The sequence below is a fragment of the Biomphalaria glabrata genome, chromosome 3 (assembly GCF_947242115.1).
Source record: "Biomphalaria glabrata chromosome 3, xgBioGlab47.1, whole genome shotgun sequence".
NCBI classification, from domain to species: domain Eukaryota; kingdom Metazoa; phylum Mollusca; class Gastropoda; family Planorbidae; genus Biomphalaria; species Biomphalaria glabrata.
In genome coordinates, this window is record NC_074713.1 from 55,486,911 (window position 1) to 55,509,911 (window position 23,001).

Genomic DNA, 23,001 nt, shown 5'->3' on the forward strand with positions numbered 1-23,001 from the left:
GAACTTTTCGTAAACATTTTCTTTCCTATTTCAGTTCCCCAAATTGTTTGCATCAATAATTCAAGTGCAGATAATGTCTTTTGATCTTTTCTCTTGACCTTTCAGATTGAAGAAGTCTGCTTCCCTAAGAACAACTTATTGCACTATTGACTAAGATTTGTTTGTCCTTATCAAACAAGGCGTGCACAAAAAAATTTTTATTAACATAGTTGAACTTCTTTGGTAGAATTTTATTATTTTTAAATTGAGCAAATCGCATGCAATTATCATTGTACTTAAGTATGCCTGTTAACCTGATGAATATTATCCTGTTAGATTCATATTTTTATATTCAGCTTGTCACACATGGGCAGATATGTTTTTCTTTTGTTATTAAACTTATTTGATCAAACTTTTCTAGGCATTGTTTTAGCTTTTCAGTTGGACAAAGAAGGGGATTCCAAAAAAAAAAAAAATGGCTGGGGTATATTTATAATGTAAACTTATCAATAACCTAGAGAATTAAGATGGAGGAGGGGAGAGGTGTGGGTCAATATTGTTATGGAATCACGAGTGTCATAGTTCCTTTCTTTTGCACTTTTTGAAAGTATTCTATAGAGTCTAGTACATTTAGCAATGCAGAAGGTGGCTGATATTCTTCACTCTTTTGATTTGCTGGCAAAGGACTTTATTGTGTTTAATACAAACTTTCTGTGATTAGAAGAATGTAGACATTTCAGATGTATAAACGTAATAGTAATTTTAAGAATCATTTATCATTTAGACTTATCAGATATATAGTTAGTTATAAAAAGCATACCTTTGTCTAGAATATTTGATATCAGTTGCACAGAGTTTGCTTCAATAATTCAAGTGCAGAGATTGTCTCTTTCTCCTCTGATGATACAACAACACTAGTTGTTTAAAATGAAAACACTGACTGTTGTAATTCTATTGTTTGGTTCACAGCTAGAGCCTGGGGTGCCACTACCATCTCCCAATCAACTCAAGTTTAAAATTTTAATCAAAAATAAAAGACTCAAACCGGAAGTAGAAAAACGTAAGTGGCGTTCATGAACTTCTTGTTCATTTCAAAATTTGTGTCTTGATAAATCTTTGGATAACCTTTGAACTTTGAATCTAATCTAATTAACTTCTTTCTCTCTTGAAACTATAAAATTTTTGTTTCTTGATAAATCTTTGGATTACCTTTGAACTTTGAATCTAATTAACTTCTTTCTCTCTTGAAACTATGGAATTTTTGTTTCTTGATAAATCTTTGGATAACCTTTGAACTTTGAATCTAATTAACCTCTTTCTCTCTTGATACTATAAAATTTTTGTTTCTTGATAAACTTTCAGGTTACCTTTGAACTTTGAATCTAATTAATCTCTTTCTCTCTTGATACTATTAAATTTTTGTTTCTTGAAAAACTTTCAGGTTACCTTTGAAGTTGGTTTGTCTTTTAACTTACAACAAAAATCTTTTTAGTTTCACTATTTTACCTGAACTTTTCTCCATGCATCTGTAGAACACTACCCCTAAATATTTACATTTTTTTTAGTTTGTAGTTTCAGTTATAAAATATCTTCCAAATAGTTTCCGTTGTTTTTTTTAAAAATAAATTTGCTCAAAGTAATCGTTTAGATTGATGTCATCCATTTACAGAGCAGCTGGAGATGTTTCAGAAAGGGATGATACAGATTGTGAATGAGGACAGTGAAGTGATAGAAGATCCCAATGTGGTGGCCACTGTGGATGGAGAGGATGGGCCACTGAATGGTAAGACCTTGACCTTCCCCATTTGGACTAATGCACACAGTTGTATCCTGTGCTTTGATTGGATGACAAATATTGAACAAAGTTGTCTCCCATTTTTACATTTTTTTCTCCTTTTTATCTTCCTTTTTTAAATATTGTTTTAGCCTGTTGGAAACTTCTGACCATCTGTCTTTTCTTTTTACCAATTATATCTATCTACCAATGCAGCAAAGGATTAAATTTGTTAGTTTTGTCTAGGTTTTTTTTTTACAGTGAAAATATACTTGTAGGACTTGGTCATAATTATGTTTCCATTAGTTGAATTAGTCCATAAATTTTAATTATTTTTTTTCTTATATGTTACTGTACAATTTGTTGTTTTCAATTCTTAAATTAAAAATTCTTAAATTCTACTAGAATACATTTGAAAAAAACAAACAAAAAAAAAACAAGTTAACCTGATTCTAGAAAATGATATGTTCAGAGTTTCTGTTTGTATTGCTAGTTGAAATTTGACACATATTTCTTACATTTTGTCAAGTTTGTCATCTGTTCATTTAACTGGAATGGTTTTGTGTTTTTGTATGATTGGTACACTGGCCTATATTATTAACAGATGTTCTTTGAAATATCAGCCCTACAGTATTAACACATAATGTTTGTGATATATTGGCCTACAGTGTCTACAGTAATGGTTTGTTGTATTTTTTTTTGCTGTTGCTATATTTCAGCTCTTCATAGTAATGTTGAGATATTAAAAAAACCTCATTAGCTGTATAACATTGTTTGACTTCATTTCATAATTACATAAAGTAACTTCATTAGCATATTCTTTTTGGCACATTATTGTCCTTATTTCTAGAGCAAGATTTTCCCTTTGATCCAAGGTATTGTCCTTCAATCTTACCAGCAAGCTTTTGTCTTTGTCTTTTTAGCAAGTTTTTTTTTTCTCTTGAATCCTATCAGAAAGTTATTTTTTTTTTATCCTGTCCTCAAGTTATTTTTATTTTGAATTTTATCCTCAAATTGTTTTTCTTATTAATCCTATCCTCAAGTTGTTTTTTTTAGATGATATCCTTAAAATGTATTTTCTTATGAACGCTATCTTCAAATTATTTTCATTTGAACTCTTATCAGCAAATTAATTGTTTTTAAATCTTTTCAAATGATCGTCCTGACTGTTGCTACTCAGCTAGAGCCTGTGATTGCTTTCCAGTCTATTGTGTTGTGTCCTAATGCTAGGGTAACTGTATCAGAACTATTTTTTCCTTGACTGTCTGGACATGTCTCAATATATTATAGAAATCTATTTTAATTACACTATAACATTTTGACTTTCAACTTTCAGAAATTTTGGTGAGCAAGTTTTATTTTTTGTTTTATAAATTTTGTTTTCATTGTTTTAGTGTAAGGCATTTCTTCTTTTAATTCCTTGGCATTTACACTACACTCCATCTTGTTGAAACTTAGATGTAAAGCTCCTCAAAGAACTTAATTTCATCTGAATGTATGTCTTCATTTCAGAGACAAATATTTATTCATAAGACATCTATACAGAAGCATATAAAAAATGTTAACTTCACAATATGTGCTTACTCATTAGACTTGGAGTTCTATTCAGCTAAGCCCAGTCACAATAGTCACTCTTGCAAGTTTTTTTCATGGAACTTTTGGAAGTTATTCTTAAAATTATTTCTTAGACATTCCTTGCAAATACTGAAACTGGGTAAATCTAAGTATTGATACACCATTGAATTTATGATTGCTGTTTTTAAAATTTGTTTTTATTAATGAGTGGAACATTAGAACCAAGGGAGACAATAGGATAACAAAGATTAATTCCCAGTTGTGTTAATTAGGTATAGCACATCATTGGTCTGCAGTGAACTTTAGACATTTTAGATGTAATCCTATTCTGAGTTGTCTCTTTTTCTATCACATCTGTTCATGTCACAACGTTTCTGTAGTGTTAGGTTTTGTTTTCTAGTGACATTGTTCATATCACTTCCTTGTACACCAAGTGACTCCTGCAATGTTAAAGACGCTCATGATTTTACTTTCTTTTTCTCTCATGCTTTGAAATTTCTTCCTTTCTTTATTCAACAGACTAGTTGGTTTTTTGTTAAAATCCAAGAGACATGACATAGTCACAACATCTTGGACTGCATTTGTATGGGGGATATTCTTCTGAACACCTCCAATGTGGGGGTATCAATGAACTGTGAATGTCAGTAATGTTGTTGAGGTTTGATTGGTTCACCTGCCTTGCGTACAACTCATAGACATCTACCAGTGTTCATACTTGTAGGGAGAAGTACAGTTTGGGAGCTCAAACTCTGGACATGTTCATACAATGTGTGAAAAGTTGCACTGGTTTGAACTATGCACAGATGTGTTTGAGAGTATTGACAGTCCAACCATGATCAAGGGTGAGATGAACTAAATACAAAGATGCTTTTGTTCCTTGCCTATTCATAATAACGCCAGCATCCCAGAAAATGAGCTGTCAGAGTATTTCATTCACTACTCTATTGCAGTCTAGCTGAATACATGAGGGAGGAAGTGGGTCAAAGAACATATCCTTGTATTAGGCGGAATAAGTTGAATAGAGTGGGTAATAGAACATTGCTTTAGGGTGAATAAGGTGAATATAGTGGCTAATAGAACATTGTTTTAGGCTGAATAAGGTGAATAGAGTGGGTAATAGAACATTGCTTTAGGCTGAATAAGGTGAATATAGTGGCTAATAGAACATTGTTTTAGGCTGAATAAGGTGAATAAAGTCGGTAATAGAACATTGTTTTAGGCTGAATAAGGTGGAATAAAGTGGGTAATAGAACATTGCTTTAGGCTGAATAAGGTGAATAGAGTGGGTAATAGAACATTGTTTTAGGCTGAATAAGGTGAAATAAAGTGGGTAATAGAACATTGTTTTAGGCTGAATAAGGTGAATAGAGTGGGTAATAGAACATTGTTTTAGGCTGAATAAGGTGGAATAAAGTGGGTAATAGAACATTGCTTTAGGCTGAATAAGGTGGAATAAAGTGGGTAATAGAACATTGCTTTAGGCTGAATAAGGTGAATAAAGTGGGTAACAGAACATTGTTTTATGCTGAATAAGGTGGAATAAAGTGGGTAATAGAACATTGTTTTAGGCTGAATAAGGTGAAATAAAGTGGGTAATAGAACATTGTTTTAGGCTGAATAAGTTGGAATAAAGTCTGTAATAGAACATTGTTTTAGGCTGAATAAGGTGGAATAAAGTCTGTAATAGAACATTGTTTTAGGCTGAATAAGTTGGAATAAAGTCTGTAATAGAACATTGTTTTAGGCTGAATAAGGTGGAATAAAGTCGGTAATAGAACATTGTTTTAGGCTGAATAAGGTGGAATAAAGTCTAATAGAACATTGCTTTAGGCTGAATAAGGTGGAATAAAGTGGGTAATAGAACATTGTTTTAGGCTGAATAAGTTGGAATAAAGTCTGTAATAGAACATTGTTTTAGGCTGAATAAGGTGGAATAAAGTCTGTAATAGAACATTGTTTTAGGCTGAATAAGTTGGAATAAAGTCTTTAATAGAACATTGTTTTAGGCTGAATAAGGTGGAATAAAGTCGGTAATGGAACATTGTTTTAGGCTGAATAAGGTGGAATAAAGTCTAATAGAACATTGCTTTAGGCTGAATAAGGTGGAATAAAGTGGGTAATAGAACATTGCTTTAGGCTGAATAAGGTGGAATAAAGTGGGTAATAGAACATTGTTTTAGGCTGAATAAGGTGAATAGAGTGGGTAATAGAACATTGTTTTAGGCTGAATAAGGTGAAATAAAGTGGGTAATAGAACATTGTTTTAGGCTGAATAAGGTGAATAGAGTGGGTAATAGAACATTGTTTTAGGCTGAATAAGGTGGAATAAAGTCGGTAATAGAACATTGTTTTAGGCTGAATAAGGTGGAATAAAGTCTAATAGAACATTGCTTTAGGCTGAATAAGGTGGAATAAAGTGGGTAATAGAACATTGTTTTAGGCTGAATAAGTTGGAATAAAGTCTGTAATAGAACATTGTTTTAGGCTGAATAAGGTGGAATAAAGTCTGTAATAGAACATTGTTTTAGGCTGAATAAGTTGGAATAAAGTCTTTAATAGAACATTGTTTTAGGCTGAATAAGGTGGAATAAAGTGGGTAATAGAACATTGCTTTAGGCTGAATAAGGTGGAATAAAGTGGGTAATAGAACATTGTTTTAGGCTGAATAAGGTGAATAGAGTGGGTAATAGAACATTGTTTTAGGCTGAATAAGGTGAAATAAAGTGGGTAATAGAACATTGTTTTAGGCTGAATAAGGTGAATAGAGTGGGTAATAGAACATTGTTTTAGGCTGAATAAGGTGAAATAAAGTGGGTAATAGAACATTGTTTTAGGCTGAATAAGGTGAATAGAGTGGGTAATAGAACATTGTTTTAGGCTGAATAAGGTGAAATAAAGTGGGTAATAGAACATTGTTTTAGGCTGAATAAGGTGAATAGAGTGGGTAATAGAACATTGTTTTAGGCTGAATAAGGTGGAATAAAGTGGGTAATAGAACATTGCTTTAGGCTGAATAAGGTGGAATAAAGTGGGTAATAGAACATTGCTTTAGGCTGAATAAGGTGAATAAAGTGGGTAACAGAACATTGTTTTATGCTGAATAAGGTGGAATAAAGTGGGTAATAGAACATTGTTTTATGCTGAATAAGGTGGAATAAAGTGGGTAATAGAACATTGTTTTATGCTGAATAAGGTGGAATAAAGTGGGTAATAGAACATTGTTTTAGGCTGAATAATGTGTATAGAGTGGGTAATAGAACATTGTTTTAGGCTGAATAAGGTGGAATAAAGTCTGTAATAGAACATTGTTTTAGGCTGAATAAGGTGGAATAAAGTCGGTAATAGAACATTGTTTTAGGCTGAATAAGGTGGAATAAAGTCTAATAGAACATTGCTTTAGGCTGAATAAGGTGGAATAAAGTGGGTAATAGAACATTGTTTTAGGCTGAATAAGGTGAATAGAGTGGGTAATAGAACATTGTTTTAGGCTGAATAAGGTGAAATAAAGTGGGTAATAGAACATTGTTTTAGGCTGAATAAGTTGGAATAAAGTCTGTAATAGAACATTGTTTTAGGCTGAATAAGGTGGAATAAAGTCTGTAATAGAACATTGTTTTAGGCTGAATAAGTTGGAATAAAGTCTGTAATAGAACATTGTTTTAGGCTGAATAAGGTGGAATAAAGTCGGTAATAGAACATTGTTTTAGGCTGAATAAGGTGGAATAAAGTCTAATAGAACATTGCTTTAGGCTGAATAAGGTGGAATAAAGTGGGTAATAGAACATTGTTTTAGGCTGAATAAGTTGGAATAAAGTCTGTAATAGAACATTGTTTTAGGCTGAATAAGGTGGAATAAAGTCTGTAATAGAACATTGTTTTAGGCTGAATAAGTTGGAATAAAGTCTTTAATAGAACATTGTTTTAGGCTGAATAAGGTGGAATAAAGTCGGTAATGGAACATTGTTTTAGGCTGAATAAGGTGGAATAAAGTCTAATAGAACATTGCTTTAGGCTGAATAAGGTGGAATAAAGTGGGTAATAGAACATTGCTTTAGGCTGAATAAGGTGAATAAAGTGGGTAACAGAACATTGTTTTATGCTGAATAAGGTGGAATAAAGTGGGTAATAGAACATTGTTTTATGCTGAATAAGGTGGAATAAAGTGGGTAATAGAACATTGTTTTATGCTGAATAAGGTGGAATAAAGTGGGTAATAGAACATTGTTTTAGGCTGAATAATGTGTATAGAGTGGGTAATAGAACATTGTTTTAGGCTGAATAAGGTGTATAGAGTGGGTAATAGAACATTGCTTTAGGCTGAATAAGGTGGAATAAAGTGGGTAATAGAACATTGTTTTAGGCTGAATAAGGTGAATAGAGTGGGTAATAGAACATTGTTTTAGGCTGAATAAGGTGAATAAAGTGGGTAATAGAACATTGCTTTAGGCTGAATAAGGTGAATAAAGTGGGTAATAGAACATTGCTTTAGGCTGAATAAGGTGAAATGGCTTAACTTGGTTGTACACTAGTTATTACTATCCAAGATGTAAAGATTTGCTTACACTGTAGCACTTGTCCATATTCTTTCAGTACATATAGTCCCTTGCATAAACTCTTGACCTAATTCCTGTAATAATGAAACGACCTAATTCTTGTAATAATGAAATGACCTAATTCTTTGTAATAATGAAATGACCTAATTCTTGTAATAATGAAATGACCTAATTCTTGTAATAATGAAACGACCTAATTCTTGTAATATGAAAGGATTGTACTTCACTCTTGATCATGTATGTCCACCAGACACTTGTTGAGAGTGTTATTGTGACCAACAGAGTCAGACCCCATGCACTATGTCATGCCTTGTGTTTAGAGCTGGACCAGTCTTGTGACGAGACACTTTGTTCTGTTCACACTTTGTTCTGTTGTGTCCATGTCCTGATGGTGAGCTCACTTTGTGTGTAATGTATGTGCGCCCTTACGTTCTAAACAGTATGTCTACCATTTGATCCTCTATGTTTTTCCATCTCCGCAGATGAAGATGCTGACAGTGCCAGCAGCATTGACAGCTCCCCACCACCACCACCACAAGTCACAACCGCCACTGCTAGTACCTCCACCAAAACCTCTGGTACTCCTCCGCCCCGCTCCCCATCCACCTTTAGTGTCATGAGACCCCCCCCTCCAGCTTTCTCTTTTGTTTCTTTACTTTGCTAATTACATTTTTTTGTTTGTTTGATTGTCATCATGTTCCTATTGCTCTAGGCTGGCCCAAGACAGATAAATATAGTATATTCATATCTCTCTTTCTGTAGGTATGCATTACAAATGCATACAGAGAGTGAGATTGAATGACAAGCAAAGCTAAACCACTTCTGATTCATAGAGACTTTTCTGTATGGTTATCTGTCTTCGGTCTCCTGCGGTGATCTCTGTATTTGCTTTAATCATAAACCTTTATTATTTGTGTTTTGTTAAAAAAAAAAAAGTCAGACAAGTTATAGTATAGCCATTTTGTTTTGTGGAATGTGCATTGTAACCATGACAACATTCCTGTCTGTCCAGAGTTCTCTGTATTGCCTGGACTCAGTGAATGCTGGGATTGTTGTTGTACATGTGGCTGTGAACAGCCTATTTATTAACTCGTACTGAATAACGTCCACTGATTATACTGATTAACATAATCTGATTATACTGATTAACATCATCTAATTATATTGAGTAACATCTGATTATACTGAATAACATCTTCTGATTATATTGAGTAACATCATCTGATTAACATGTGACTTCCTTACTCAGCTCTTTAGTTAGCGGTAGCATCGTACATTATCATTTTCACACATGCCATCATAGTTTTGAACTCATATAACCCTTCCATTTGGTTTCTGACAAAAGAAATTCAACATTGGACTACCACTTAGGCTATCTTAACTTTTTTTTCTGTAAGTTGCAATGTCTAAACATCACTGCTGTAGTTGGCCAACTTTAAGTTGTATGACCAACTTAAGCTATCTTAACTTTTTTTTCTGTAAGTTAAAATGTCTAAACATCACTGCTGTAGTTGGCCAACTTTAAGTTGTATGACCAACTTAAGCTATCTTAACTTTTTTTTCTGTAAGTTACAATGTCTAAACATCACTGCTGTTGTTGACCAACTTAAGTTGTATGACCAACTTAAGTTGTATGACCAACTTAAGTTGTATGACTAACTTAAGCTATCTTAACTTTACTTCTTTAAGTTAAAATGTCTAAACATCACTGCTGTAGCTGACCAACTTAAGTTGTATGAAAGCCTGGGCTTTAGCTGTTGTCAGAACATTGTCACCTAAACAACTTTTTCCCCTCTCTCCAAGCTGCTATTGGGTTCAAAGGAATGGAAAACTCTAATACAATTTTGGATCAGCAACATCACATGTTGTGCCAGAATGTAGCTTTATGGGCTGCAAGTCGCCTAAGATCACCGGCTTTTGAGTTTTCCTCAGGATTGATTCTTGGGTTAAAACACCAGGCAGTGGAGGTTTGATTTCAAGAGTTTTCCTTCTAATAGGTGGGTCAGACCTGGCTAATGATCCCCATCTTTCCAAAGCTTACTGGCTAATGCACCATTTACACTTGTCTTTGCCTCTTCTTATGTGGGTAATTAGTTATACTACATTCCACTGGGCCCATTATCTGAGCAAAATGTGAAGGTCAAAAGTTGAAGGCTCTGTGACATTGCATGCCATTGAAAGCATTTTATGTTTTCTAGTTACTGGAGCGCTTATAACCACTACTACATTCAGCAATACCAATGTTGTAGAACTTACTACTAGAACTTACTGCTATGACTTGAACTAAATTGTACTACAATGACTTAAACTTATATTACATAAGTTATCCAGTTTTACAAGTACTATTTAACCCAAAATTTTACTATTTACTTATTACTCATTAATCTATGTATTAATTTTTAATTTACACACGGGCTAAAACTATAAGAATAAATTGAATTTAATAGAGACAAATATAATCCCAAATTTTCCTATTAGTCAATAGCATCTTTAAAATAATTTTGAATAAACCCAAAGCAAGACAAGTGTTGCTATACCCAAAGTGAGTCTTTACTGCTGCTAAACCCAAAGCTAGCCAAGTGTTGCTAAACCCACAGGGAGCCTAGTATTGCTTAACCTAATGTAAGCCTAGTATCTCTAAAAACCCATAGCAAGCCTAGGATTGCAATCAACTTTTGAGGATCCATGAAAAGCTTAATTACAATGTAGCCTAATTATTTGCTTGTACCCTCTATGTCGGTAACCGTTGCTTTAGAAATTTGGTTGTAGTTCAGCTGAAACATTTTTGTTGACTCAGTGTCTTGTGTTGCTGGATGTTGTCTCACACACACACACACTAAGATATATAAAAGATATATACATGTCTTGATTCTGTTGTCGCTGGTCACGTTGCTTGATGTTCGGAGTCAGTCCACCTTGGTTAATGATTGTGTAAAATAGACACTGGCTTGCTTCCTAGTGCTAGTAAATATAAGCTTGTATAGATTTTACGTTTGTTTCTTGTGGAAATCTCTTCAGCTTAGCAACAATGATGAACAGATAAAATAATGTGTAACTTCAAAAACAAAGCTATTGATTAAAAGTAAATAGTCTTTCATCTTGTGCTATAACATGCAACATTTTACAGACAACTATTCTAGATGGCACGACTTGTCAGTAATATGTCCATAAAAATTGTAAGGCAATCAATAACGAAATGCAACACTTGGGTATTAATTCAGTTTTATAGTTTAGTTTTGTAATTCAGTTTTTATAGTTTAGTTTTGTAGAGCTGAACATAATTTGTTTAACTTTGAAACATGGAAGATTCTCTGTTTCTTTGTGACATGATTTAGAAGTGATTTAGATGATGGAAGATTCTCTGTTTAACTTTGTGACACGATTTAGAGAAAGACACATAGTCTAATTTATACATTTTAATATTTACATTTATTTTGTTATTCCATTTGTTTAAAAAAAAATGATACATGATGTGTGTCTTTAAACAAACTAGAAGGGTTTCTGAATTAAGATTTTTATTTAAACAAAAAAGTAATTGAACAGTAATACTTTGTATATTTAAATTTAAACTTTATTTTGTGACAGAATTTAGTTATTGTCACACTTACTTATTAGCTGTCAAAATTTTTTTTTAGTAGTTTTTGAAAAAATCACTGTATTTAATTCACCAGCATATTGAAATCTGAAGTAAGTATTTATCAGATCAATGTGGTAAAATATTAAATAATAAGATTGGCTATTATTTAATAACCAAGACAACTTTGGTCATTTCTGAATGGAATGATGTTAAGCTGTTGAAGGAAACATTGTGTATAGAGCACTTATCATGTTTCAGACTTGGTACCAACCACCAAGAATACAGACACAGAGGCCCACCCTGAGCTAGCTAAGACCAACACAGGCAGCGTGGACTCTGACTCTGAGCTCAAGAAAACTAGTGTCAAGATACCTCTGTCTAAAAAGGCTAAAGAGGAGGTACAGTTCTTAGATCTTTAAAAAAGTGTTAAATTAAATTATAGCTTTTATATAGCGCTACTTTCATTTTTTTATAGCATGCTCAGAGTGCTATGGTCCAATCTCATTTGTTGACCAGTGGGGGGAGGGGGTATCTGGGAGAAATTTTTTCCGTAGTGCCTTTAGGCGCACAGTAAACACAACTCTGCTTGAGCCAGGTGTCGAACCTCGAGCTCCCTTCATAGGTAGCCAAGCCAAATTCAACCGTACTTAGCATCTCGGCTACGCATCCCAGTATATCATTGGACCAATTGTTTGTTGCCAAAGGGTTAGACGGAGGTGGTGTAGCTCATTGATTTTACATGGAACAATCTGTAGCAGTCCTGAAGGAAACTACATGACAGTTTAGATGTATGAATAGTCAATATCTTGACATGCTCAATAGATCTATTGGTGCTTTCTTGTTACCAATAAAACTTATTTAATTAGCTTCATTAATAACTTCAATATTTTATTTAAGTAGCCATACCTGAAGTCCTTCTGTCTCTATCAGTTTTCCAGACATTGCCACACGTTAATATTTCAAATACATATTTTTCACAGATTTGTCTATTATCTTATCTTATCTTATAAAATACAGACATTACTTCAAAGAAGAAGATGATTACGTCCTATGTGTCATGCATCTAGTCTTGCATGCTAACCAATGAATTAAATTCTGCCAAGTCATTGGTTTTCCTGGCTGGCTCAGGCAACCCTCTAATAGCTCTAATAGCACTAGGGAAGAAGGAGTATCTATACAAATTTGTCCTAGCATATGGAACAAGTAATGTGTCTATTGTAGAGCATATCACTTGGATTTTGAACGTATTATCCCAGAGTTATATTTTAATTCAGAACTATCAGCTGTATTCTCTTTGAAAATATTTTTTAAACCTGACAATTGATGTTGGTCATGGTTCAATGATTAAAGCTTTGATTGCATGCTGTTTGGAGTGTATTGACTTAACTGTGCTGATTTTGTTTCTCTAGTTAGATGACTTGTTAAAGACAGACTCTATGGACACTGCTCTATGTATTGACTTAACTGTGCTGATTGTGTTCCTCTAGTTGGATGACTTGTTAAAGACAGACTCTATGGACACTGCTCTATGTATTGACTTAACTGTGCTGATTGTGTTCCTCTAGTTGGATGACTTGTTAAAGACAGACTCTATGGACACTGCTCTATGTATTGACTTAACTGTGCTGATTGTGTTCCTCTAGTTGGATGACTTGTTAAAGACAGACTCTATGGACACTGCTCTATGTATTGACTTAACTGTGCTGATTGTGTTCCTCTAGTTGGATGACTTGTTAAAGACAGACTCTATGGACACTGCTCTATGTATTGACTTAACTGTACTGATTGTGTTCCTCTAGTTGGATGACTTGTTAAAGACAGACTCTATGGACACTGCTCTATGTATTGACTTAACTGTGCTGATTGTGTTCCTCTAGTTGGATGACTTGTTAAAGACAGACTCTATGGACACTGCTCTATGTATTGACTTAACTGTGCTGATTGTGTTCCTCTAGTTGGATGACTTGTTAAAGACAGACTCTATGGACACTGCTCTATGTATTGACTTAACTGTACTGATTGTGTTCCTCTAGTTGGATGACTTGTTAAAGACAGACTCTATGGACACTGCTCTATGTATTGACTTAACTGTGCTGATTGTGTTCCTCTAGTTGGATGACTTGTTAAAGACAGACTCTATGGACACTGCTCTATGTATTGACTTAACTGTACTGATTGTGTTTCTCTAGTTGGATGACTTGTTAAAGACAGACTCTATGGACACTGCTCTAACTGTGCTGATTGTGTTCCTCTAGTTGGATGACTTGTTAAAGACAGACTCTATGGACACTGCTCTAACTGTGCTGATTGTGTTCCTCTAGTTGGATGACTTGTTAAAGACAGACTCTATGGACACTGCTCTAACTGCTGATGAAGAAGCTGCCCTCATGTCTTCCTACCATTACACTGGGGCCACCACCAACATACATCCATATCTCTCTGCCATGGTCAACTATGCTCAGCCAGTCAAGTTCCAGGGCTTTGATGTTGCTGAAGGTCAGTGCTTCTCATTTGAACCAGCGTAGTCCAAACTCAAGTTGTCAGGGAATGTACTATTTATATTCATTTTGAGAGACACTCAAATTTTTTTTTTCACACTTATATTTTTTACATGCTATCTCATATGAAAGTTAATTGAATTTTAGAACAAATCAGTCCACACGTAACATTTTAAATCAGTTCATGTAATATTTTATGTTGACATACTTCTGTAGTCCACGACATACACTATCATTCTTGTATTTCTTTTGAATGGGAAAGGTTTAGTTTTTGTTTCTACAATGGGTGCTTGAGGTGTACACAGTATTATCTCCTTATTATTTCTAAGTCTTTTATAATGCAATGATCTAGTCAAGGGCAGCCACTCTGGACCAAGCCATGTATTTAGTGCGTGAGTGCTCCAACGAGTGTTGTGTGTTATTTCAGAGAGAAATGTCCAGTACCACATGTCCTCGTTCAATGAAAACACGGGCCTTGGTTACCTCAAAACGCAGGCCTTGGAGTTCGTCAAGTATCCTTCTTTTTATTTCATTGCTTGCTTCATTCGTTTGGGGGCTTTTTTTTTTTTAACAACCTGTTAGCGTTTTAGCAACCTTATCGCTTAAAGAAGTGTAGCTTAGAAGCATTGTCTTAATCTTAAAAGCTTACGGGAAAATTTATTACAACTTTTAAATGTTAAGACAATGTATATTTATTTTTTTTTAAATGGTTGACCTATGTAGTCCAGCCAGCTCTGGCTGGACTGTATTTAGCCAGTGTAGTCTAGCATATCTGAAGTTAAGCTAACCATTGTTGTCTAACATTGTAGCTTAAGATAACCTAACCAGTTTAGTGTAGCCTGCTATAACTGCTTAGCTAATGAACTCATTCAAGCTTTGTTAGTATTTACTTTACTTACTAGTTAGTATTTACTTTCAAGTTAGTATTTACTTTCTAGTTACTTTCTAATTATAGACCAATACTATAGACCACAAGGTCTGAAAGGGGAACTTTACTTTTTTACTTTTTCTTACTTTCTAATTAATATTTACTTTCTGGTTTGTATTTGCTTTACTTTCTAGTCAGTATTTACTTTATTTTATAGTTAGTATTACATTTCTAGTCAGTATTTACTTTATTTTATAGTTAGTATTACATTTCTAGTTAGTATTTACTTTATTTTATAGTTAGTATTACATTTTTAATCAGTATTTACTTTATTTTATAGTTAGTATTACATTTCTAGTTAGTATTTACTTTATTTTATAGTTAGTATTACATTTCTAGTTAGTATTTACTTTATTTTATAGTTAGTATTACATTTCTAGTTAGTATTTACTTTATTTTCTCAATAAAGAGTCTAGTCTAAGTTGTTTATGTGGTTTTTTTTGTATTATGTTCTAGTTAGTTGCTACATCTGTAGACTCTAGTCTTATACAATCTAGTAATTGTTATGTAACCAAGTTATTTAATTTATTCTAGTTTTGTTTAGTTTCTCTTGTTCTAAGACTCTAGACCACTTGATTATCTTCTTGTGTATATTTGTAGTCTAGTCTAGTTGCTAACAACTCAAAGTACAGATAGTTATAGAGTGAGCTAGGTTTGAGCATTTTCCACACTTACTAGACCTACTGCTTTATTTACTTTGAGTCAAAAACAAAGATTTACTGCTGCAGGGGGAAACGACTGTATACAAAATACAAAAAATATGCATATATTTAACCTTGCCAGACCAAGTAAAACAAAGGACGTTTGGACCACGAGGCCTTCATCAACTTCAAAACAAAAAAAAATGACAAACAATTAACACAAAATAGTCTTAAGTTAACTTATCTGTCCGATGTTGTTCTCTATTTCCAGAACTAGAGTGAACTTCTTATACATGCAAAAAGACATAAACCCAAAATTCTCTATCTACTTCAACCCATTACAAAAATACTGACAGCCATAGCTATCTTCTATACTCTTCGTCGCATCCACCATCCTGTAAAGATTCTATCCCCTACTCCCAACTTCTGCGTGTCCACAGCCTTTGTAAAGACGACAATGACTTCACTGAAAAAGCCACTGAAATGATAGAGTTTTTCTTGCGCCATGGCTACCCTCAAGCTATTTTAGACAAATCCTTATCGCCAGTGGAAAATCTCAAAAGAGAACAAGCTTTCAAGAAAAAAACAACAAAATCTGGCAATGATGAGAGGCCCAAATTGATATTAACTTACCACCAAAGCAAAAAACATCTTTTTGAAAAACCTGAACATTCTCCTAGCCGATGAACATACTCACTACATCTTTTTATCCTCACCTCTTGTGATATTCAGGCGAGACCAAAACCTACAAGACATATTAGTGCACACTAAAATCCACATTTCTAGTGAACCTGGCACTTGGCCATATAAGCTACGTAACTGTCAGACCTGCAAACACACACTTGCCACCCCTACCATCACCTGTCCTTAAATGACCATGAAGATCAGTGGCAAATTTAACTGCAATAGTAGAGGAGTCATACATGCTATAATATGCTCAAGGTGTCAAATGATCTATATTGGAAATACAGGCAGGACCTTAAAAACATGACTCCAAGAACATCTTAGAGACATTTGTAATTTGGCAACTAAGCCCTTTTCTACCCATTTTAATAACACAAATCATAGGGGTACCACTAATCTCCTCATCACTGCTATACAACAATACAATAACAAAAACACCCGTCTGCAGATGGAAAACAAACTTATTTACATGTCAGGCACCCTCCAACCTCACGGGATCTAACACTACCCCCAGTTCTTATCCTGACATCTCTTGACATCTTTCCCGCGCTTTTACACCAGCGTAGCTCTTTTCTTTTCGATAGAGAACAACATCGGACAGATAAGTTAACTTAACACTATTTTGTGTTAATTGTTTGCCATTTTTTGTTTGTTTTGTAGCTGATGAAGGCTTTGTGGCCCAAACATCCTTTGTTTTTTTTTTGGTCTGGCAGGGTTTACATATATGCATGTTATTCATATTTTTTTATTTACTTTGATTGCTTCTAGAAACATACTCTGACTAGATTGAAACCATCAGTTCACTTTTGAAACTGCAGAAAATAAACAGAAACAGCTGTTCAGATTTGATTAAAATAAACATACATTCTTGAACTAATTCATTTAAGCAAAAAAGAAAAAATAATTAAAATAGACAGCTAGTTAAGATACTTGGAAGAGATAATTGCCTCAAAAGCTGATGTTACCTTACAAAGAAATGTTTGTTTGAAATGTATAGATCATGGTAGTGGTCATAAATGCAAGTGATTATTCTAGTCATAATGGCTGCTTAACAAATAGAACATTGTAGTTGTTGACCAGTTGACTCAGTTTCATCACTCAGACAGGGGAGGATATCAATGTTTGCTTTGCTTTTGCTTGATACCTTTTTATTTCCCCTGCATGTGCCTGTCCCTTTTTATCAGCTTTCTTTGAATGTTTGCAGTTTTCTATTAACTACTTAGCTTCACTTTAAACAAATCTTATCTAGATATTTATGTAACTTTTTTTTAAAAACATAATTTAAATAAAGATATGCTTAATTACAAAACCATGTCAAGTTACATAAAAGTCTTAGTTCAGACTTATATTCACTTATTGAGACGGTGTAAGAAATTTTAAATTGTAAAATGAACTTAATCTTAATATTGTATTGCTTTGTATATTTAATGTTAAACTGACGATCAGATTGGTTTGAATCTAGAAGTTTGTTTCTCCTTCTGCTAGTTGAATGTTGTTTTGCATGTATTTGTCTCCCTCCAGCCAAGAATCTTCACTTCCACATGTCCTCCTTCAGTGAGAACACAATGTATCAGATGATCAAACATCGCTGTATTGATATACTGGAGTATCCTTCACAACAAGGCGGCACTCTATAGTCTTTGTTTTCATTTAGAGCTTATATACTACAGCTCCACTTTGATAAACATGTTACATTATGCTATTTACTATTTATGCTTAGCAAAACTTTTTTAAAATTTTAAATTCAGAAAGCTATTGAGAAAATCAAATGTATTCTACTCAAACTATTGTCAAAATAGTGTTTTTCTTCCCAGACTAGTGTAGAGAAAGATTTATATCTTTAAAAAAAATACATTTCTCACCTTTGTTTCCTGCTGGTCTGTTGGTAATAATTGGGGGGGGGGGGGGGGGGAGTTTATTTGATTCTATTAGGTACAATGTTGGGTTCAATAAAGTGGTCATTTTACTGGAGCACTGAGTTTTATAACAAACGAATATTCACACTTGATTAGAGTGACACCTTTAGCAAAATCATTTTAGTTAAGTTTAGAGATCCTTCAGGATAGAAGACTTAAAAAGTAAAGTAGCAATTATACATAAAACACTGAACCACAATCTAAAAACAAAACCTAATAAAATACTCCAATAGACACAAAGATAAAGGCACATTTCTTGTCTCATATGCTAAAACAAATTTGTTCAAATATACCTTCTTCCCTATTGCTATGGGTTGCCTTAATCAGGCAGGAAAACCAACGACTTGGCAGAGTTTAAGTAATTGATTAACATGCATGACTAGATTGACCTAGGGACAAGTATAGTACATAATCATCTTCTTTTTTAAAGTAACATCTGTATTTTATAGGATAAGATGAGTCAACTTTGTTAGCCATGGGCTACAGTAATAGAGTAATTAAGTTTTAATTAACAAATGATTCATCAACTTTTTTTCATAACATTGCTCAAAACTACTACTGAGACTTGATTGTCAATCACAAAGTGTGTGTCTGAGCTAACCAACTTGTAGTTACAGCCCATATCAAGTATATACAGTTTTAAAACTTTAAAAAAATGTAAACTTACTGCAGCTTATAACTGTTTAGGGGGATATATATTTTTTTTAAAGAATCAATTTTAGACATCACCCCAACACAGTCTTCAAATACAACCATAAAATCACCATCAACAACCCCTTTCCAATAGACATCTACAAAAATAAATATCGGCAAACTACTTCACATGCAGGTACCAATGAAATAAACCATGGTAGGATATTATTAAATGGTTCTTCCATTCTATTCAGATTTGTAATAACAACAACTAAAGAAGTTTTTCTAGCTGTAAACTTTAGGCCTAATACAAATGTTTAAAAAATGTTCTTCCCAAGTGAAACATTTTTGGATTCCACACTAGACCATTTGGGAGTGAAAGCCCCACTCTAGACATTGTTAGAGTGAAACCCCCACGTTAGACATCTTGTTAGAAGGAAAGCCCCACTCTAGACAAAGTTACGAAACCCATTAGACAATTTGTTTAAAGGAAAGCCCCACTCTAGACATTGTTAGAGTGAAACCCCCACATTAGACACTTTGTTAGAAGAAAAGCCCCACTCTAGACATTGTTAGAGCGAACTGTGAAACCCTCACATTAGACAATTTGTTAGAAGAAAAGCCCCACTCTAACATTGTTAGAGCGAACTGTGAAACCCTCACATTAGACAATTTGTTAGAAGAAAAGCCCCACTCTAGACATTGTTAGAGCGAACTGTGAAACCCTCACATTAGACAATTTGTTACAAGGAAAGCCAATTTAGTCAGCTTTAGTGATTTCACAAATATATCTCTTCTTAAAATTAGACTTTCAACTTCGATAAAACATCAGTGCATGGTTTCCATGAAGACTATTTTGACAATGAAACTATTTCGACTGGAATCAGCACATTTGAGAAACCTATTTCCATCATGCTAAGAAACATTCTTGCTAATCAGTTTGATGTTTCCTTGGGCATGTAAAGCATGGGTTTTACTGTCTCTATGTTGTAGTCTAAGACTCAGTGTGTTTTTAGTTGAAGCTTGTCTCTGTGTTTGCTACTGTTCAATATTGCAACATTTCATTTCTACAACTTTTGTGTCATTGCTATGTTCAGTGTCTATAGCATGCTGTTTATTTTCCCACAGAAGTAGCACAATGAAGGGAGGGGGGAGAGGGGAAGCTGGACAAAAAAAAAACAACTACTAAAATAATGAAGAAATACTAAACAACATTGGAGTCCGTAGAAGGATCAATTATATCAATAGCAAAGTCACATTCAGCATCCATGCTGTTAATATAAAGAAATACTAAACAACATTTGAGTCCGTAGAAGGATCAATTATATCAATAGTAAAGTCACATTCAGCATCCATGCTGTTTATAAAATGTCAACAAATTATTCCTGGCTGACCTCATTTTAAGAGTTAAAAAGTGTTGGCTTGTTTTTTACATTTTATGTTATGATGCTCATGAAAGTAACTACAGCCCTTAACTTAGTCAGTTACAACAAAAGGCAGATGAGCCGAATTTATCCCCGTGGTGGCAGAGTGGATTCCAGCAACTTCCTACCCCAAGTAAGTTGTTGACTGATAGACTGCTCCTAGCTCGACCCAAGTAAGTTGTTGACTGATAGACTGGTCCTAGCTTGACCCAAGTAAGTTGTTGACTGCTCGACTGGTCCTAACTCGACCCAAGTAAGTTGTTGACTGATAGACTGCTGCTAACTCGACCCAAGTAAGTTGTTGACTGATAGACTGCTCCTAGCTCGACCCAAGTAAGTTAGTGACTGATATACTGCTCCTAACTTGATCCAAGTAAGTTGTTGACTGATAGACTGCTCCTAGCTCAACCCAAGTAAGTTGTTGACTGATAGACTGGTCCTAGCTTGACCCAAGTAAGTTGTTGACTGATAGACTGGTCCTAGCTTGACCCAAGTAAGTTGTTGACTGATAGACTGGTCCTAGCTCGACCCAAGTAAGTTGTTGACTGATAGACTGGTCCTAGCTCGATCCAAGTAAGTTGTTGACTGATAGACTGCTCCTAGCTCGACCCAAGTAAGTTGTTGACTGATAGACTGGTCCTAGCTCGACCCAAGTAAGTTGTTGACTGATAGACTGCTGCTAACTCGACCCAAGTAAGTTGTTGACTGATAGACTGCTCCTAGCTCGACCCAAGTAAGTTAGTGACTGATATACTGCTCCTAACTTGATCCAAGTAAGTTGTTGACTGATAGACTGCTCCTAGCTCAACCCAAGTAAGTTGTTGACTGATAGACTGGTCCTAGCTTGACCCAAGTAAGTTGTTGACTGATAGACTGGTCCTAGCTTGACCCAAGTAAGTTGTTGACTGATAGACTGGTCCTAGCTCGACCCAAGTAAGTTGTTGACTGATAGACTGGTCCTAGCTCGATCCAAGTAAGTTGTTGACTGATAGACTGCTCCTAGCTCGACCCAAGTAAGTTGTTGACTGATAGACTGGTCCTAGCTCGACCCAAGTAAGTTGTTGACTGATAGACTGCTCCTAGCTCGACCCAAGTAAGTTGTTGACTGATAGACTGGTCCTAGCTCGACCCAAGTAAGTTGTTGACTGATAGACTGCTCCTAGCTCGACCCAAGTAAGTTGTTGACTGATAGACTGGTCCTAGCTTGACCCAAGTAAGTTGTTGACTGATAGACTGGTCCTAGCTCGACCCAAGTAAATTGTTGACTGATAGACTGCTCCTAACTCGACCCAAGTAAGTTGTTGACTGATAGACTGCTCCTAACTCGACCCAAGTAAGTTGTTGACTGATAGACTGCTCCTAGCTTGACCCAAGTAAGTTGTTGACTGATAGACTGGTCCTAGCTCGACCCAAGTAAGTTGTTGACTGATAGACTGGTCCTGGCTCAACCCAAGTAAGTTGTTGACTGATAGACTGCTCCTAGCTCGACCCAAGTAAGTTGTTGACTGATAGACTGCTCCTAACTCGACCCTAGTTCTGTTCCACTGTTATTGTTTATTTAGTTTGGTTAGCATGACTCAAATATGTTCCGAATAAAAAGAAGCTCTTTTTTAACTTTGACCATTTCATATTTGAAATATTGTGTCGCTAGCGTCACTTCCATTTTTTGTTTTGTTTTTTGTTACTTCAGATTTTCTGGAATGCTGGATGTCAAATGGTGGCCCTGAACTTCCAGACTGCTGACATCAATATGCAGCTCAACCAGGGCAAATTTGAATACAATAGTAATTGTGGGTGAGTTCAGACTGTGTTTGTGTTAATATAGGGAATTTTTTCTTCTCGCCAGCTTTATTGCTGCTGAGCTGTGAGCTCTTTTGCAGACTGTGCAAAGGAAGAAAAGTGTGCTGTTTTCTTCAGTTGTTCAGCACTGCCGTACAGGGTGTTGGTTATGTTGGGCTGTAGTGGAAGTAGGGTCTGCCTAAGGTGGATTAGGGAGGGGCATTCAAAGAGGATATGGTTTACGGTTTCAAAGGGGTGGGCGCAGTGTCTGCAAAGGGGGAGTTGTGTGGAGTTTATTTTGTTCAGGTAGTAATTTAATAGTGGTTTGTGTCCTGTTCTTAGTTGGAAAATTGTAGATTGTTCTTTGCGGGGGAGGAAGTTAATACTGTCCAGTTTGTTAGGCATGGTCATTTCTTTGTGCATGGCTCTGCCTGTGTTTCCTGATGCCCATTGGTTGAGCCACTCCTCTTTGTGATTGTTGATTAACATTGACCTTAGGGTGAGGTAGTTAACAGGTCTATCTGGTTGTTCCATAGATGAACCTGTCTTTGATAGCTTATCTGCCTTTTCAATAGGGAACCTGTGATAGCTTATCTGCCTTTTCAATAGGGAACCTTTGATAGCTTATCTGCCTTTTCAATAGGGAACTTGTGATAGCTTATCTGCCTTTTCAATAGGGAACCTTTGATAGCTTATCTGCCTTTTCAATAGGGAACCTTTGATAGCTTATCTGCCTTTTCAATAGGGAACTTAACTTCATTGTTGAACTAGACTAAACTTCATCTAGTAACTGTTTTGTCAAGTATTTGAACATGTTAGGGTTTCGGTAAACAGTGTCGTCTGTGTTACAGAGTAGCCTCTCTTGTTGTTCAGTTGTTAAAATTTGTGTTAGCAATATCCCTCTTTTTTTGTTTTCTTCCATCCACACTATAGATATTTGTTAAAGCCTGATTTCATGCGTAGACCAGACAGAACATTTGACCCGTTCTCAGAGAGTCCAGTGGATGGAGTCATAGCTGCTCATTGTTCAGTCCAGGTAG

At 35.0% G+C, this 23,001-nt stretch overlaps 1 protein-coding gene across 3 annotated transcripts in view; it reads left to right on the forward strand.

Annotated features, from left to right (window-relative positions):
* LOC106058385 (1-phosphatidylinositol 4,5-bisphosphate phosphodiesterase beta-4-like) overlaps positions 1-23,001 on the forward strand; it is a 60,078-nt gene that overhangs the window by 17,782 nt on the left and 19,295 nt on the right. Inside the window, exons 15-23 of one of the 3 annotated variants that reach the window (XM_056022741.1) lie at positions 949-1,039; positions 1,649-1,762; positions 8,364-8,459; positions 11,717-11,856; positions 13,780-13,954; positions 14,384-14,468; positions 20,243-20,315; positions 21,873-21,976; positions 22,895-22,997. In XM_056022741.1, the coding sequence (XP_055878716.1) occupies positions 949-1,039; positions 1,649-1,762; positions 8,364-8,459; positions 11,717-11,856; positions 13,780-13,954; positions 14,384-14,468; positions 20,243-20,315; positions 21,873-21,976; positions 22,895-22,997 (981 nt within the window). Of the gene's footprint in view, positions 1-948; positions 1,040-1,648; positions 1,763-8,363; positions 8,460-11,716; positions 11,857-13,779; positions 13,955-14,383; positions 14,469-17,730; positions 17,816-20,242; positions 20,316-21,872; positions 21,977-22,894; positions 22,998-23,001 lie in introns of all 3 variants that reach the window. The other 2 variants (XM_056022742.1, XM_056022744.1) reach the window with 2 other exon arrangements.